At 52.8% G+C, this 18453-nt stretch overlaps 1 protein-coding gene across 2 annotated transcripts in view; it reads right to left on the minus strand.

The window, feature by feature from the left end:
• Positions 1-18453, minus strand: part of TBC1D16 (TBC1 domain family member 16) — a 71336-nt gene that overhangs the window by 6325 nt on the left and 46558 nt on the right. Inside the window, exons 4-8 of one of the 2 annotated variants that reach the window (XM_042966602.1) lie at positions 5998-6159; positions 4873-5020; positions 3749-3913; positions 3104-3252; positions 747-881 (exon numbers count right to left, since the gene is read on the minus strand). In XM_042966602.1, the coding sequence (XP_042822536.1) occupies positions 747-881; positions 3104-3252; positions 3749-3913; positions 4873-5020; positions 5998-6159 (759 nt within the window). Of the gene's footprint in view, positions 1-746; positions 882-3103; positions 3253-3748; positions 3917-4872; positions 5021-5997; positions 6160-18453 lie in introns of both variants that reach the window. The other variant, XM_042966601.1, reaches the window with a different exon arrangement.

The raw sequence follows: 18453 nt of genomic DNA on the forward strand, positions 1-18453 counted from the left end.
CAGAGCGGTCAGTGCAGCCCGCCCTTGCCGCACCCTCGGTGGCATGTCACCCAGGGTGGAAGGAGCCGGGGCTGCCAAGGATCCCCCCCTTCGCTTCGATCGCAGGGCGAGGAAGGCCGCTCTGGGGACTGTCTTCAGACTCTAAGGCAACGGAGTGGCCTACAGGCCAGACCCCCAGGGGAGGAGTGTGGGTCCGATGTTCTTCCCAGTGCCTGCCTGTGACAAAGGGTGGGCTGGCGGGGACACTTTTATGGGCTGCTAATTTTGTGCAGTTATTTGCCAGGCAGCAGCATAAGGTCAAAGATGCCAGCCTCGGGCTCTGTGTGGCTTTATGGGCTGGAGGACCGCCAGGGGAAGGCTCCCCCTGGGCTTAGTGTGAACCACGCAAAGGCAGGCTTGGTGGATGCCCCGGGGAGTGGGCGGCCTTGCTGGTACCCGGGGAGGGGCCTACAGGGCTTCCCGGGGACACCGTGGCCACGCGATGTTGACTGACGCAGCCTACAGTGGCTAATGTCCCTCTGCTCTTGGGGTGTTGATTGTACGAACCTGGGAGGAAGCCCCCAAGCCGAGCAGAGGCTACACGCTACTGCTGCCGTTCCTTGACTTCCCGGACGGACGGATGGCCGATGGCCGAGGAGGCCCCGTGGGGTAAGGTGACACTCCCAGAGAGGCAGACGAGGCGGTGAAGTGGGGAGGGGCTCTCCTCCCCTCGGGAAGGAGCCACATTGGCCGGGGAAGGCACGCACCTCATGCTCTCCACGTTCGGGTTGTCCTCCCCCCGGAAGAACTGGTTGCTCCGATCTGTCCGGACCACATCCTTGTCCACGGTGAACTGCACATTGCGCCAGAACGCTCTGTGCTCTTCAGGGGTCATGGAGAGCCTGGCACAGAGCAGGGCACCCGCCCGGGGCTGAGGAGCTGCACACACTCCTGGCAGGGCCTGCCCCTCCCAACCCCTGCTCTCAACGGGGGCTGGGTGTTTCTGATGGGGGCTGGGTGCTCCCAATGGGGGCTGGGTGTTTCTGATGGGGGCTGTGTGCTCCTGATGGGGGATGGGTGTTTCTGATGGGGGCTGGGTGCTCCCAATGGGGGCTGGGTGCTCCTGATGGGGGATGGGTGCTCCCGATGGGGGCTGGGTGCTCCCGATGGGGGCTGGGTGTTTCTGATGGGGGCTGTGTGCTCCTGATGGGGGATGGGTGTTTCTGATGGGGGCTGGGTGCTCCCGATGGGGGCTGGGTGTTTCTGATGGGGGCTGGGTGCTCCTGATGGGGGCTGGGTGTTTCTGATGGGGGCTGGGTGCTCCTGATGGCTGGGTGCTCCTGCTGGAGGCTGGGTGTTTCTGATGGGGGCTGGGTGCTCCCGATGGGGGATGGGTATTTCTGATAGGGGCTGGGTGCTCCCGATGGGGGATGGGTGTTTCTGATGGGGAGTGCATGCTCCCAATGGGGGCTGGGTGCTCCCGATGGGGGCTTGGTGTTCCCGATGGGGGATTGGTGTTCCTGATGGGGGCTGTGTACTCCTGATGGGGCTGGGTGTTTCCGATGGGGCTGCGTGCTCCCGATGGGGGCTGGGTGTTCCCAATGGGGGTGGGTATTTCCGATGGGGGAATGGGTGTTTCTGATGCAGGCTGGGTGCTTCCAATGGAGGCTGGGTGCTCCCGATGGGGGATGGGTGCTCCTGATGGGGGCTGCGTGCTCCCGATGGGGGATGGGTGCTCCCGATGGGGACTGGGTGTTTCCGATGGGGGCTGCGTGCTCCCGACGGGGGATGGGTGCTCCCGATGGGGGCTGGGTGTTTCCGATGGGGCTGCGTGCTCCCGATGGGGGCTGGGTGTTTCCGATGGGGCTGCGTGCTCCCGATGGGGGCTGGGTGTTTCCGATGGGGCTGTGTGCTCCTGATGGGGGCTGGGTGTTTCTGATGGGGGCTGGGTGTTTCTGATGGGGGCTGGGTGCTCCCGATGGGGGCTGGGTGTTTCTGATGGGGGCTGGGTGCTCCCGATGGGGGCTGGGTGCTCCTGCTGGGGGATGGGTGTTTCTGATGGGGGCTGGGTGCTCCCGATGGGGGATGGGTATTTCTGATAGGGGCTGGGTGCTCCCGATGGGGGCTGGGTGTTTCTGATGGGGGCTGGGTGCTCCCGATGGGGGATGGGTATTTCTGATAGGGGCTGGGTGCTCCCGATGGGGGATGGGTGTTTCTGATGGGGAGTGCATGCTCCCAATGGGGGCTTGGTGTTCCCGATGGGGGCTGTGTACTCCTGATGGGGGCTGGGTGTTTCCGATGGGGCTGCGTGCTCCCGATGGGGGCTGAGTGCTCCCAATGGGGGTGGGTGTTTCCGATGGGGGAATGGGTGTTTCTGATGCAGGCTGGGTCTTTCCAATGGAGGCTGGGTGCTCCTGATGGGGGCTGCGTGCTCCCGATGGGGGATGGGTGATCTCGATAGGGGCTGCGTGCTCCCAATGGGGGTGGGTATTTCTGATGGGGGCTGGGTGCTCCCGATGGGGGCTGCGTGCTCCCGATGGGGATGGGTGCTCCCGATGGGGGCTGGGTATTCCCGATGGGGGCTGGGTGCTCTCAATGGGGCTGCGTGCTCCCGATGGGGGCTGTGTGCTCCCGATGGGGGCTGGGTGCTCTCAATGGCACTGCGTGCTCCCGATGGGGGCTGGGTGCTCTCAATGGGGCTGGTTGCTGCTGCGGCTGGCAAACCCTCCAGCCCCCTCCCCCCCTCCACTGACTTGGGGGTGTGCATATCCGAGGCTTTCCACGGGTCCCCAACACAGCCTGGGGTCAGCCAGACCCAGAGAGACCTCCCCAGTCCGGCTCCGGCTGCCCTCCCCCAACCCCCCCCCCCCACCCCAGCGTTCCCCGCGGGATGTCAGTGCCTAGTTAAGTCTGTTGAAAAAGAACTCTAAAACCTTGACACAGAGCTAAAGAGCAGCGCTGCGGATAATGACGGCACTTATCCAAGCCTATCACTCCGTGCCTGGGACCCATTTTCGAAAGAAACTCTGGGTCACGGAACGTATTATCAATGCGGGATTGCGCCTCAAATTGCCTTTGCAGCTGACATGGCCCTGGGCGGCCGGGGCGGGCGGGTGGCCCTTACCTCTTCTGCTGGATCTCGGCGTATTCCTTTCGCTTCTGCGCCCGCAGCGCCTCCCTCTCCTGCGACGTGGACTCGTGGCTGTAATACCGCAGCAGGAAAGGCCAGACCTCCCCCCGGATTGACACATCAATGCCGCCGAAGAAAATGGCCTGCAGGAAGCGGCAAAAGTTGGGGAGGGGCCCAAACAGGGCCGCTCAAAGCACCCCCAAATCCCCGGAGATTTGTGTTGTGGTGGCTTTGCGGGGCCTTCCTGACAGCTGATGCCTTGATTCACATCGCTGCAATTTGCACATGTTTGGAGGGGAGAGTGGAGGCCCTCCATTCCCATACAGGAGACAACCAGGCTCATTTCAATGTCAATGCCCACCCTGGTGTGGCGCTCCGACGAACGTATCGTTCTCACGTCGCGGCCTAATCCTGGTTTTGGAAGCGCCGCATTGCGCCGCGAGCTCTTCTATACAGGCTGACGCGGGGTCCCCCCAAACCCGCTCCGGAGGGTTTCCTTTTCAGCGCAGCCCCTTTGATTGCTACACGGGCGCGTTCACACAGCCGCTCGCGCCGCGCCTCGGCCCCCCCCCCCCCCCATCCCCCCGGAGGCGGCCCGGCGGTGCCGCCCGCCTCCCCCCTCCCCGCGGGCCGGCTCACCTTGCGCAGTTTGTACTCCTCCTCCACCTGGCCCAGCTCGTTCAGGTGGTGCAGCCAGGCCGCCACGTCCAGCCTCTTGTACACGCCCTCCTCGGGGTGCGTCTCCGAGGAGGGCAGCTTGGGGCGGCGGATGGAGAACTGTATGCACGTCTTTTCGTCGGCGACCTGCTGGCCGGGGAGACACCTCGGGGCGATGTGCACCTCACCGGTGCCCGCCCTCCCCAGGGCGCCAAATACCCCCCCCCCCACCCATCCCCCTCTCTCCTGAAGGGAGGGGGGGCGCTCTCCCCCGCACGCAGACCCCTCATCGGCGAGCGTAATTAGCCGCAATTAAAACGAAAATACCTTCGTCTTAACATCGATCCCTCCCCTCCCCCTCGGCCCCCCACCCCCCCCCCGCGGGGCCGCCCGGGCTCCCCGGCCCACTCCCACCGACCGACCGAGACCGCGGCCCCCTCGCCACCGCCCCCACTCTCTCGGCGACCCCGGCCGCAAAAAAAACGGAATTAATGCCTCGTAGGGCCCAACTTCCCTCTGCCGGGAGGGCCTGCAATAAATTACATGTGATTGGCCACAGACAAAGGGGCCGCTGTTCCGCGAGCAGGGAGCCCGCCTGTCAGGTTGTCTCCACGGGCAGTCACGAATCCGGGGCAAAACTGCAGCTGACATTTAATTCAAAAATCAAAGGTTGTTCAATGTAGGGGGAAAAAAAAGCCATGCTAGTGTAATGAGGGAAGCCAGCAGGAGGCTCGGTGGGAAGGAAGGGAATCTGAAAGTCAGCCCCTTTCTAATAAGCACATACAGTATCTTGAACAGATAATTAAAGAGCTCTTATTACATTTGTATGTAGATTGAGCAAAATATGGCAGGAAGCCTTGTCAAAACATGATTTTTCAAGTGCACAGCACTGACTTTACAAGAAGCCCTGGGCACAGGCTTCAAATCCAAAGTTGCTGCCCTATCAGCCGCCCAGCGACCGCGGACAGGCTCGGGTCACACCCCTCCGAGGCCTCCGCGCGGGGAAGTCCCGGACCCTCCCCGCCGTGGGAGGGAAGAGGAGGGGAGGGAGTCTCGGCAGCCGGGCGACTCCCACGGCGGGGCCCTCCGGTCGCCCTCTGGGCTACCTGGTCCTTGAGGTGCGTCTCGGTGCAGTATTTCCACTGCTGAAACACGTCGCACAGCTTGTCCAGGCCGCCGTGGTGGAAGTGGAACACTTTGTACTGGCTCTCCCGGCTGGCGATGACCAGCTGGCCGCTGGTGCAGGCCTCGTCGCTGCGCGGCCGTCGCAGGGGGAGGCAGAAGGGAGCAATGAGTATGTAAACGCCGGGTTTTATTTCCAAGTATAATCAGAGGCCCCTATCACTGACCCCCGGGGCAGGAAACAGGAAGGCCCCGCCGAGTCTGGCTGCGGGCCACAGGGGGACAGTTACACCCACACGCGAGCCATCGCCCCCTGGGGTGAGGAGCGCCAGCCAGCCCCTCCTGGGGGGGGCCCGGAAGTAGGACTGTCCGCGCTCCCTGGAGGGCTGCCGGAGCGGCCTTGGGTCCCCGGCCCCAAGCAGTGACACCCCCCCCCTTCTGGCGTCCCCGCTCTCTGGCGTCCCCCCTCTCCGGTGTCCCCTCCTCTCTGGTGCCCCCCCTCTCTGGTGCCCCCTCTCCAGGAGATCTAGGGGTGGATGCCATTAGGTGGAATCAGATTTTGAGCCCAGGTGGGACGGCCTGGAGGGCACCCTGGGAGAATCTTCCGGGAAAACTCACTGCACGTCCAACTGGGTGTTCGGCCCAACCCCGGCTGCCCTTCCTTGAGAGGCCAGACTGTGGCTCTGGGTCTGGGACCCCTCCAGCGACACGTGTGCTTGGAGCACAGGTCTTCGGCCGGGGCCAGCGTGGGGCCGGGCCACCCTGCCTTTCGGGAGCGACTGGATGTGGCTGCTAGACAGGACGCTAATAGGGACGGTCCGCCCACCATGAAAACGGGGCGCCTCCTCCAGAAAGCCACGCCCCCTTCCTACACACACAGGCGGAGCTGCAAAGCCTCTTGGGGGGATGGAGGGGGTGGGACCCTGAGGGCGCATGGAAGAGTCTGGAAGCCGCCCGGACCCGGTTCCTGGGGGCAACCGTAGCGGGCACCCCTGCCCACAGGCTCAGCGATGTCGGGAAGCGAGCCCCGACTGGACCCGAAGCCCCCGCCCGCTGGGCCCCCTGCAACCCCCGCCAACTTCCGGGAAGCCGCGGAGACAGGCTCTCACCTGAAGAAGAGACGGAGGGAGCGCATGTGCCCCAGGTCCACGCGGAACACGCCGCAGATCTGCTCCAGCGCGCAGGCCCTCTGGGGCTCGTCCCAGCGCGGGGTCTGCAGGAGGCCGTGGCCGTCGGGGAACCGCAGGGGGGTGTCGGCGCCGCAGGGGGAGCTGGGGGAGCGGGTCACGTGAGGGCCACGCGGCTCTGTGTCCCCGCCCGCCCGTCCCGGGGACAGGGCAGGGAGGGCGTGGGGGACACACTTACACACGGGCCCAGCTCAGACACGCACACAGACACCCGTGAGCCAGCGAGCGAGCGAGCGAACAAACGAACGAATGAACGAACGGGTCCCATTACAGTCACACGTGAAATTACATTTCATGTGGAAGGGAAGGCGTGTTTTGATCAAATTGCATCCCACACGGACAGAGGCAGTGAGTGGCCCTAATGACAGATGAGCCCCCCCACAAGCCTTCCCTGTGTGACCTTGGGCGGGTCACCAAGCCCCTTGGAGCCTTTGTGTGGACATTTGCAAAGTCAGGATAATAACAGGCCTTTGTGCATATGATCAAGGGCTGCAGAGGGCTGGGTGCTGGGCCCCCTGCTGCCTCCTGATCCCTTTGGACGGGGTGGGGCTTCTGTTTGAGTTTCTACCGGTTCACCATTTTCCTGGAAAAATAAAACACTGGTTCTGTTTATGGTTCGGTAAGGAAATTATCAATACCAATAACACAAATAATGCACATTTATTAAACACTCAGTATGGGCCTGGTCCTGTATTAACCACCTCGCGTGGGCACGTATCACATATAATCCTCGCAATAATCCTTGGAAAGGAGCGGTGCCATTCACCCCCATTGTACAGAAGAGGAACTGAGGCCCAGAGAGGTTAAGGAGCTTGCCCAAGGTCACACAGCTGGCAGGCAGTAGAGTTGGTTTTTGGACCCAAGCTTGGAGAGCCAGGTCCTTACGACCATACTTGCTGGCCTCTAAGCTCCAAGTTCAGCAACACAACCCCATTTATTACGGGTTTTTTTTTTTAAGTTCATGAATTTGTTTAAAACCCCAGTTGCAAAGCATTTTATTACGTGGATTCGGCCACACCACAGGCTAAGTGCCATCTGTGGAGATTTAACAGTAGCATCTAGCAAAAGCCCACGAAAATGTAACCAGAGTAAAAGCAAGCAGCAGTTCTGGGCCCCCACCCTGGCATCCTACAGAGAGGCGACAGCAATGGCCTTCTCCAGCTTCCCCGGTTCAGCCCAGAGCATAAAAGTGTCAGAGGCGCTTAATCCCGAGGTGCCCCTTCCTCAAAAAGGCACCAGTTCTCTGCACGAAGCCACAAGGGGTGGTTCACGCACAATCCCTCAGAACTTGGGGCATCCTCAAAGAGAAAAGACCGGCCTTTTAGAACCTTTGCTGCTTCTAGAACATCAGTCGGCCCGGTGTGCGGGAGACGGCGGCTTTTCTGCCCTCCCTGTCTGAGGACGCTGGGCTGAGCCAGGTCCCGCCATTTCTGTGGGGCACCGGGGCACTCCCAGGGGACAGATTCAGATACAAATCAGTAGCTGGCTGGGAAGGTGGGTAGGCGAGCCGAACCTCCGTGGCCACGCGGCAGACCCAAAAAGGCTGAGGGAGTCGCCGCCTTCCAGAGTGGACCCTGACCGGGCTGCACTATACGATCATTGTTTGCGAAACAAGGCAAGTGGCGGGTCTGAAGACAGCCCCCCACCACGCACCTGATGCAGCATCTCGTAATCTGCTTACTGAACAACGAGGCCCCCGCGGCTGGGAGATCACGGGCTCCACGTGCTTCCCAGGCTCGCCTCCAAACCCGGCTGGAGAGGGGCCACCAGAGGGTGGCATTATTTCCAGCCCCCTCCCCCCCCCCCCCCCACCGCTCCACATGCACACACGGCGCCACAAACCCACACCCCCTTCCCAGCGCTGCCGCATGCCGTGGGGCAGGCCGAGGCTTCCAGAAAACAGATCCAGGATGGAGACTCACTCGAGCAGAGTCATGGGTGGAAGATTCTCCAGCCAGTGCTGTGGCCAGGAGACATGATTCCCTGCAGGGGAAGGAGCCCGATTCCCTGCAGGGGAAGGAGCCCGATTCCCTGCAGGGGAAGGAGCCCGATTTCCTGCAGGGGAAGGAGCCCGATTCCCTGTAGGGGAAGGAGCCCGATTCCCTGTAGGGGAAGGAGCCTGATTCCCTGCAGGGGAAGGAGCCTGATTCCCTGTAGGGGAAGGAGCCTGATTCCCTGCAGGGGAAGGAGCCTGATTCCTTGCAGGGGAAGGAACCCGATTCCCTGTAGGGGAAGGAGCCTGATTCCCTGCAGGGGAAGGAGCCTGATTCCTTGCAGGGGAAGGAACCCGATTCCCTGGAGGGGAAGGAGCCTGATTCCCTGCAGGAGAAGGAGCCTGATTGCCTGCAGGGGAAGGAGCCTGATTCCCTGCAGGGGAAGGAACCCGATTCCCTGGAGGGGAAGGAGCCTGATTTCCTGCAGGGGAAGGAGCCCATTTCAAACCAGGAGACAGCCCCAGACAGATGGTCGGCCTCGTACCTTCCAGGGGCAGCTGGCCCCAAGGCAGAAGGCTGCTCGGGTCCTTCCGCGGCTCCTGAGGGGGACATTATTTGCACTTACTAATTGATTAATCGATGAACTCCAGACACTATGCTTGGGACCTACCACTGGGGTTCTATCAACCTATTGTTTCGGCTGACTCAAAAAGCTCAGGATGAAGAAAAGCAAGAGAAAATTTAGATATTTTAGGGGCACCCGGATGGCTCGGTTGGTTGAGCGTCCAGCTCTTGACTTTGGCTCAGGTCATGGTCTCGCCGTTCGTGGGTTGGAGCCCCATGTCGGGCTCCGGGCCGACGGTGCAGTGCCTGCTTGGGATTCTCGCTCTCTCCCTCTCTCTCTGCCCCTTTCCTGCCTGTGCTCTCTCTTTCTATAAATAATAGATGATAGATCGATAGATGGATGGATGAGAGAAGTTTGGATATTGTAAAAATGTTAAAATCTGGCCCCAATGCCTCTTTGACTTTGAGAACCACAACTCAGTCATAATGGAGGTTTTCTCTTCCCCACTTAGACTTTTTCTGAAAAGAGACCCTTCCTATAAATACCGGTTATCTGCTGCCGTGTGACGAATGGCCCCAAAACTTAGCAACTTGCAAACACCCCCTTTTTATTTGTCCACAGAGGTGATGCTACTTGGCGTCTTCTGGCTCTTTCTATCACACATTTCTAACTCGTACTATTTGGGGGAGGGATTGCCCAAATAAACCGTCTGTTTAATTTCAACACACCCCACATAACAATCATATGAGCACATTACACAGAGCACATTGGAATACTTTTGGAACTGAGCTGCTCTCCACGCACAGAGATAAAAACTAAAAACCAGGCCTATTTCAATCTCCCCCACATCTTACTTCCTCACTGTTATTTTTCTCACGGCTTCAAAGTTCACAGACATCCTACAGATTCATCCCAGGCATGAGAATTGTTTTTTTTGTGTGTTTTTAGTGTTTATTTCTTTTGAAAGACAGAGAGACAGAGCAATTGGGGCAGGGGCAGAAATCGAGGGAGAGGGAGAGAGAGAGAGAGAGAGAGAGAGAGAATCCCAAGAGGTTCCACAATGTCAGCACAGAGCCTGATGTGGGGCTCGATCCGACAAACTGTGAGATCATGACCTGAGCCGAAACCAAAAGTCAGATGCTCAACCAACTGAGCCCCCCAGGTGACCCCCCAGGCATGAGTGTTAAGTGACCTCATGTTCTGTGCCAGGATGTGCTGGCAGCTGGCGAAGCAGAAGTCACCAAGATATAGTCATCACCCTGTGGCAGCCAGTCTTGATGGGGAGACAGATGTCACACTAGGTGGCTGAGGTGACCATCCAGTCATCTGCTATCACAGGCCCTATGCCATGGGGACCCAAGCCGTCCATCAACTTTGCTCTAGTTTGAACCCTTGGAACCCCAGCCATAGTCCCAAGCACAGTGTCTGGAGTTAATCGATTAATCAGTTAATAAATACAAATAATGTCCCCCTCAGGAGCCGCGAAAGGGCACGAGCAGCCTTCTGCCTTGGGTCCAGCTGCCCCTGGAAGGTACGAGGCCGACCCTCTGTCTGGGGCTGTCTCCTGGTTTGAAATGGGCTCCTTCCCCTGCAGGGAATCAGGCTCCTTCCCCTGCAGGGAATCGGGTTCCTTCCCCTGCAGGGAATCAGGCTCCTTCCCCTGCAGGGAATCAGGCTCCTTCCCCTGCAGGGAATCAGGTCTCCTGGCCACGGCAGTGGCCGGAGAATCTTCCACCCATGACTCTGCCCGAGTGAGTCTCCATCCTGGATCTATTTTCTGGAAGCCTCGGCCTGCCCCACGGCGTGAGCAGGCCGCGGCAGCGCTGGGAAGGGGGTGTGGGTCTGTGGCCCTGTGTGTGCATGTGGAGTGGTGGGGGTGGGGTGGGGAGGGGGCTGGAAATAATTCCTCCCTTTGGTGGCCCCTCATAATTTCCAAGACCTGGAAGCAACACAATGAAGCACAATGTCCTTCAGTAGATGAATGAACGAACTTCAGTCCATCCAGACAAGGGAATATTATTCAGCTCTAAAAAGAAATGAGCCATCAAGCCATGAAGAGACACAGAGGAACCTTAAATGCACATTGCTGAGTGAAAGAGGCTCGTCTGGAAATGCCACAGACTGTGTGATGCTAACGATATGACGTTCTGGAAAAGTCACAACTATGGCCACAGTTCAAGGATCAGGGTTGTCAGGGGTTGAGGGGAGGGGGAAGGGACAAATAGGCAGAGCACGGGCGATCTTTAGGTCAGTAAAACTACATATGACCCTTGAGCAACGCGGGTTTGAACTGCAGGGTCCGCTTTGTCTGGATTTTTCCCCATAAATACTGTGTGGTACTGTAAGTACACTTTCTCTTCCTTATGATTTTCTTTTTTGTGTGTGTAATTTTGAAGTTTATTTATCTATTTTGAGGGAGCGCTAGCAGGGGAGGGGCAGAGAGAGAGGGAGCGAGAGAGAATCCCAAGCAGGCTCCACGGGGTCAGCACAGAGCGCGATGCAGAGCTCGCTCTCATGAACCGTGAGATCGTGACCTGAGCCGAGATCAAGAGTCAGATGCTTAACCAACTAAGCCATCTGGGTGCCATTTCCTATGATTTTCTTAATCGCATCTTCTCTTCTCCAGTTTACTTTCTTGTAAGAATACAGTGTATACTACATATAACATCCGAAGTATGTGTTAGTCAACTTCTTATGACGCTGGTAAGGCTTCCGATCAGCAGTAGGCTATTAGTAATTGGGTCTTTGGAGACTCAAAAGTTATGTGTGGATTTTGAGCGTGGGGGGGGGGGTCGGCACCCCTCACCCCCACATTGCTCAAGGGTCAACTGTCCTCTGTATGATGCTATAAAGTTAGATATATGTCATTATGCATTTGTTAAAACACGTCAGATGTACAACACCAAGAGTGAGCTCTAATGTAAACTATGGACTTGGAGTGATAATGATGTGTCAATAGAGGTTCATCAGTTGTAACAAACATACCCTCTGGTGTGGGATGCTGATAATGAGGGAGGATATGCATGAGTGAGAGCAAGAGGTAAGGGGAAATCTCTCTGCCTTCCTCTTGACTTTTTTAATGAACCTAAAATTGCTCTAAAAAATAACATCTGTTAAAACAAGAAAAAACAATTCGCTAGAGAATAAATACAAATAAACAATGACATTTCTGTGTCCAGAGAATGAAATAAATGGAAATGAAACAAGGTACTCTGGGGAGAGGTCTAGGTCCATGAAATTGGCAATAAGCAAAAAACTATAAAATGTAGTGTAGGTAAGGGTTTGGGAAAATGGACACCCTTGCACAGCCACAGGGTGGGGACCGTATCCTGGTCAAACTTTTCTTTCTGGCAATGTGGAAATAAGATGCAAACAGCTTAAAAGTGTTTATACATTTTGACCCTTTATTTTCATTTTTAAATATCGATCCTAAGATCGATGGCCGCAAAAAAACACATACATAAATAGATACAGAAAAAGTGTTTGACAGGGGTGCCTGGGTGGCTCAGTCGGTTCAGTGTCCAACTTCGACTCAGGTCATAATCGCACGGGTTTGTGGGTTTGAGCCCCACGTTGGGCTCTGTGCTGACAGCTCGGAGCCTGGAGCCTGCTTGGAATTCTGTGTCTCCCTCTCTTTCCCCCCTCCCCCACTCATGCTGTGTCTCTCTCAAAAATAAACTTAAAAAAAAGAAAAAATATTTGACAAAAATACAACACTCATTCATGATAAAGGCCATCAGCAATATAGGAATAGAAGGGAACTTCCTTAAGTTGCTAAAGGTCATCTAGAAACATTCTACACTTAATGTTGTACTCAGTGATAGAGACTGAATTGTTTCCCCCATGATCAGGATAAGGTTAGTATGCCTGTTTTCATCACTTCTGTTCAGTACAGCACTGGAGGCTCTAGCCTCTCCATAAGATGAGAAAAGAAACAAAATGCATAAAGATCAGAAAAGAAGAAGTGAAACTGTCCCTGTGTGCAGATGATACAGTTATTTACACAAAAAAAAAATCACACGAAACTTACAAAACAACTAATAGAACTAATAAGTGAGCTTAGCAAGATTACAGGATAAGAGGTTAATGTAGACAAAAGAAATTATTTGTATTCTTAAAGACTAACAACAGACAACTGACAAATATAATAAATTAAAAATTCCATTTATAGGACCCCCTTCAAAAAGACCTCTACACAAAATATTTAGAAATAAATTAAACCAATGACATTCAAGACCTCCATACTGAAAAACACAAAACCTTGCTGAAAGAAATTAAAGGAAATGTAAATAAATGGAGAGATACACCATGTCCATAGACTGAAACAGTCGATATTGTTAGATGCTAATCCTACCAAACTGATCTATAAATTCAACACAGTCGCAATCAGTATTCCAGTAGGACCTTTTCGGGGGGTAGGAATTGTCAGGCTGACTCTAAAATTCATATGGAAATCCAAAACGCCTAGAAGAACCAAAGCAATTACAAAAAAAAGTAGAGAGTTGAAGGACTTATCTGTTTTGAGACTCATTATAAACCCATAGTAATCAAGGCAGTCTGGCAAGGGTGAAAACATAGACTTTCATATCAATGGTACGGAATGGAGAGTCCAGAAGTAGAGAAATATTATCAATTGATTATTGACAAAGACGCAAGGACAGTTCCATGGAGAAAGGAGTGCTCTTCCACAAATGGTGTTAGATCAACTGGATATCCATATGAAAAAAAATTAACGTCACTTCTTTTTTCATGCAGTATACAAAAATTAACTCAAAATGGGTCACGGATATAGATGTGATGCCTAAAATTATACAACTACTAGAAGAATCTGTAAAAGAAGTCTTAGCCACCTCAGAATAGGCCAAGATTTCTTAGAATACAAAATGCATAATCACAGAAATAATTAATAAACTGGAAAATTAAAAACTCTTTTCAAAATTCACTGTTAAATAACAAAGACATGCAAGCCACAGCCTGGAGAAAATATTCACAACACTTATATCCAATAAAAGATTACTCAGAATATGTATGAGACACTCTTTTTTTTTTTTAAGTTTATTCATTTCGAGACAGAGACCATGTGTGCGGGAGAAGAAGAGAGAATGTGGGAGACAGAGAATCCCAAGCAGGCTCCATGCTGTCAGCGCAGAGCCTGATGCGGGACTTGAACCCACAAACCACGAGATCGTGACTTAAGCCGAAAGCAAGAGTGGGAGGCTCAACCAACTGAGCCACCCAGGTGCCCCTCCCTGTAGGAGACATTCTTGAAACTCAATAGTACTGTCAGACATAGATTTCTTAGCTATGACACCGAGGCACGATCCATAAATGAAAAAAATTGATACAGAGGACTTTATTAAAATGACAAATTTCTGCTCTTTGAAAGACACTGCTAAGAAAATTAAAGAGACAAGCCACAGACTGAGAAAAGATACATGTAGAACACATCTCTGATAAAGGATCTATACCCAGAACGTATAAAGAAACTTCAAAGTCAGTAATGAGAAAACAAACGCAATTTAAAAACAGGCAAAAGATCTGAAAAGGCGCTTCACCACAAAAAGGGGGCAAGTACGCATATGAAAAGGTGCTCGACATGGTTGGTCGGGAGAGAAACAGAAACGGAAACCACAAAGCGATACAACGGCACAGTACACACTTATGAGGAACACTACAACACAAGTATAAACTGACAGTCTGGACTGCCGGCGGGGACCACAGCAGCCAGACTCACATGTGGCTTGGCGGGAATGCAAAATGAGAATCCACTTTGGGAACACGCACTTACCACATGACCCAGCAATCCCACTGCTCGGTACTTACCCGAGGGAAATGAAAAATGCTCGCATAAAAATCCGTGTGTGCCTGCTGACAGCATTTTTATTCGTAACCACAAAACCAAGAGCCAGCAGCTGGGTCTTTCAACTGGTCAGTGGATAAAGAAGTATGTCCAATGAATGGACAATGGAGTACCACTCGGCGATAAAGAGGAACAAACCGCGATACACATAACAACATGGGTGAATCACAAACATATCAAGGGGAAGAAACGGGACTCAAAAGGTTATATGAAAAGATACCCAGCGACAATAGTAATCAGGGAGATGTAAATTAAAACCACCATGAGATACTCCCCCACACACGTTAGAATTGAAAAGCCTGACCGTGACCCTACCAAGTGCTGATGAGGACAGCAAGCACCTGGAACTCTCACACGCACAGCTGGTGGGAGTGCAACACGGGGCAACCACTTTGGAAAACAGTCTGGCAGTTGCTTAAAAAGTTAAGCACCCACTCACCATATGACCCGGCCATCCCACTCCCAAGTGTTTATCAAAAGACGTAAAAACCTACGTCCACACGCAAGAGTTCTGCATAAAGGTGGAGAGCAGCCGAGAACGGAGAACAACCCAGCGGGTGAGGGGATAATAAGCAGGTGAAGGGATAAACACATCGTGGTGGTTTATGCACACAATGGAGCAGGACTCGGCAACAGAAATGAATGAACTCTTGACTCATTCACACAGAAGTCTGGGTACATCGTGAAATCGTCATGCTGAGTGAAAGAAGCTGGACAGAAGAAACAGTACATACTGCATGGTTCCATTTATAGAAAATTCTAGGAGATGCAAACTAATCTATAGTGACAGAGAGCAGAAAAGTCATTTAGGGGGCAGGGGCTGGAGGAAGGGGTGGATTACAAAGGGACACAAAGGAAATTTGGAGGTGATGGATATGCTCATTAACATGATTGTGGTGATCGCCTTACTGGTGTGTGTGTGTGTGTGTGTGTGTGTGTGCGTCAAAATTCAGCAACTATACACTTCAAATATATGCAATTTAACATACACATATTATACCTCAATAAAGTAAAAAAAAATCCACCAATATTTAAAAAAATTCTTTTATGTTTATTTATTCTTGAGAGAGAGAGAAGGAGACAGAGTGTGAGTGGGGGAGGGGCAGAGAGAGAGGGAGGCACAGAATCTGAAGCAGGCTCCAGGCTCCGAGCTGTCAGCACAGAGCCCGATGCGGGGCTCGAACTCATGAATTGTGAGATCATGACCTGAACCCAAGTCGGACGCTTAACCGACTGAGCCACCCAGGCGCCCCTGTTACTGAATTTCTAACAGGAGAATATTTTAATATATCATGGCCCATTTATATGATACAATGCCATGAAGCTATTATAAAACATTTTATAAAAGTATTTCAAGAACAAAAAAATGCTCACACTGTTATGTGAAATGAAGAAAGTAGGATATGATATCGATATGCCTTTACATATAATGTATATTTATAGATACCTTATAGCTGTATAAATATATCATAGAAGTAGAAAACAGCCCCCAAATTATAAGAATGATCCTGTCCAGATGGCAGGATTATAGGTTTTTCATCTTGTTTTTAATTTTATAAATTTTCTAAAAGTAATAATGAATCATTTTGATAATCAAAAACAATAAGCTAAACTTGTATATGCATATCTTTTCTTTTTAACAAGAAGCCTATAATGGTTTTTATACAGAAAACCAAGAAGGGTAATTTCAAAAATTAAAAAAAAAAAAAAATAAAAGAAGGTCAGGTATAAACAACTCAGCATCATCATGGTTACCATCTATCTGTGGCTTCCTGTGTGCCAGGAGCTCTGCTTATTGAGGGAGATGTTCTTTTTTTTAATGTTTATTTATTTATTTTGAGAGAGAGAGAGAAAGAGAGAGAGAGTGGGGGAAGGACAGAGAGAGAGAGAGAGAGAGAGAGGGAGAGAATCCCAAGCAGGCTTCACACCATCAGCACAGAACCTGACACGGGGCTTGACCCCACGAACCGTGAGATGGGGACCTGAGCAGAAATCAAGAGTTGGACGCTTAACTGACTGCACCCCCACAGACGCCCCGAGGGAGATACTATTAACCCCATTTTATAGCTAAGGAGACTGAGGCCATGAATGACGTCCCCACATTGCACAGACGGTACACGGCAGGGTGGAGACGGATGGCCGGTGTGGCTGACGCAACCAAATCTCAAGCTTCCCACGCCTACGGCTTGTGACTCCAACAGGAGTTGCGACAGTTTAAAAGAACAAAGAGGAAGCTACAGAGGAAAGTAAAAGTCTGTTTTTAAAAATAGCCGTTAAAGGGGCGCCTGGGTGGCGCAGTCGGTTGGGCGTCCGACTTCAGCCAGGTCACGATCTCGCGGTCTGTGAGTTCGAGCCCCGCGTCAGGCTCTGGGCTGATGGCTCGGAGCCTGGAGCCTGTTTCCGATTCTGTGTCTCCCTCTCTCTCTGCCCCTCCCCCGTTCATGCTCTGTCTCTCTCTGTCCCAAAAATAAATAAAAAACGTTGAAAAAAAAAAAATAGCCGTTAAAGATGCCCCTAAACGCGGTCTACCCGTCCCCCCTGCCCCAGGCTCCTGGCCCGGAGCGGTCAGCCCGGCAGGTTCTGCCTGGCAGGAAAGCCCCGGTCCTTAGCCTCGTGTGTGACATCGCATCATCTGGCATGGGTCTCCTACGGCTGCTACCAGAAGTCACCACACTTGCAAGGCTTAGAGCCACAGCAGTTTGTCCCTCACAGCTCTGGAGGCCCGGAGTCTGAGATCAAGGGCAGCAGGGCCCGGCTCCCTCGCACCCCAATCCCTGCCGTCACCATCGCATGGCCTTCCTCCTCCATATGGTGCTCTCTGTGTCTCTGTCGTCTCTTCTCATAAGGACACCGGCCATTGGATTAGGGCCCACCCGAATCCAGAAGGACCTCATCTTAACAAAGTCCATCTGCAAAGACCTGATGTCCAAAGAGAACACATTCTGAGGTTCCCGGAGTACATGAATTCGGGGGCATTATTCAGCCCCGTGTAGCCCTTCGCAGGCCCCCGTTGTGTTTTAGGCACACTGCACAACCCTTCCTCTCCACTCCGGAAGATCTCCTCTCCGGCCGTTTGCTCTCTCGGGCCCCTCCCTCAGGGCTGTCTGCTGTACCTCTCCGTGTCTGCTCTTTTCACTCTCCAAGGCCCAGCTTAGGTACCATTTTTTCCGAGCCGCTTCCTCCTGATCCTCGGAGAAGCCACCAAGGAGAGTGTCGGACGTGAGGTAGGCAATATATGCTGACTTTCCTTTATTTCTTGGGAAATCCTTAGAAGTTTAGCATTCTCTTTTGCGTGTTTTGTCTTTGACTTTGCACAAAGTCACATACTCACGATCAAACCAGACAAAGACATCCCAAGAACATAAAATTCTGGGCCCTTATGAACACCCCTCATGAATACAGACACAATCTCCTCAACAAAATACTAGCAAGCCAAATCCAACAACATACAAAAAGGATTATACACCATGACCAAGTGGGATTTATGCCAGGAATGCGAAGGTGGTTCAACCTATGAACGGCAAACAGTGCAACACACAGATTAACAGAATAAAGGACAAAACCCACATGATCTCACTAGCTGCAGAAAAAACATTTGACAGAAATCCAACACCTTTTCATGATGAAAACACTTAACAAACTAAAAATAGAAGGGAACTTCCTCAAACTGATAAAGGGCATCTATGAAAAACCCACAGGCAACATTATACTCAACGATGAAAGACTGAAAGCTTTCCCCTAAGATCAGAAACAAGACAGGATGTCCGCTCTCTTCGCGTCTATTCAACGTTGCAGTAGAGGTTCGACTCAGGGCAATTAGGCAAGAAAGATAAAAGGCATCCAGATTGGAAGGAAAGGAGTAAAACTCTCTTCACAGATGACACGATCTTGCACGTACACTCTCTGTAGGAATTCAACCCCCGCCCCCCCAGCAAAACCTACTAGAACGAATGCATGAATTCGACAAAGTTGCAGGATACAAGATCAATAAGCAAATAGTAATTGTATTTCTTTTTTAA

Source organism: Panthera tigris, chromosome E1 (assembly GCF_018350195.1).
Source record: "Panthera tigris isolate Pti1 chromosome E1, P.tigris_Pti1_mat1.1, whole genome shotgun sequence".
NCBI lineage: Eukaryota > Metazoa > Chordata > Mammalia > Carnivora > Felidae > Panthera > Panthera tigris.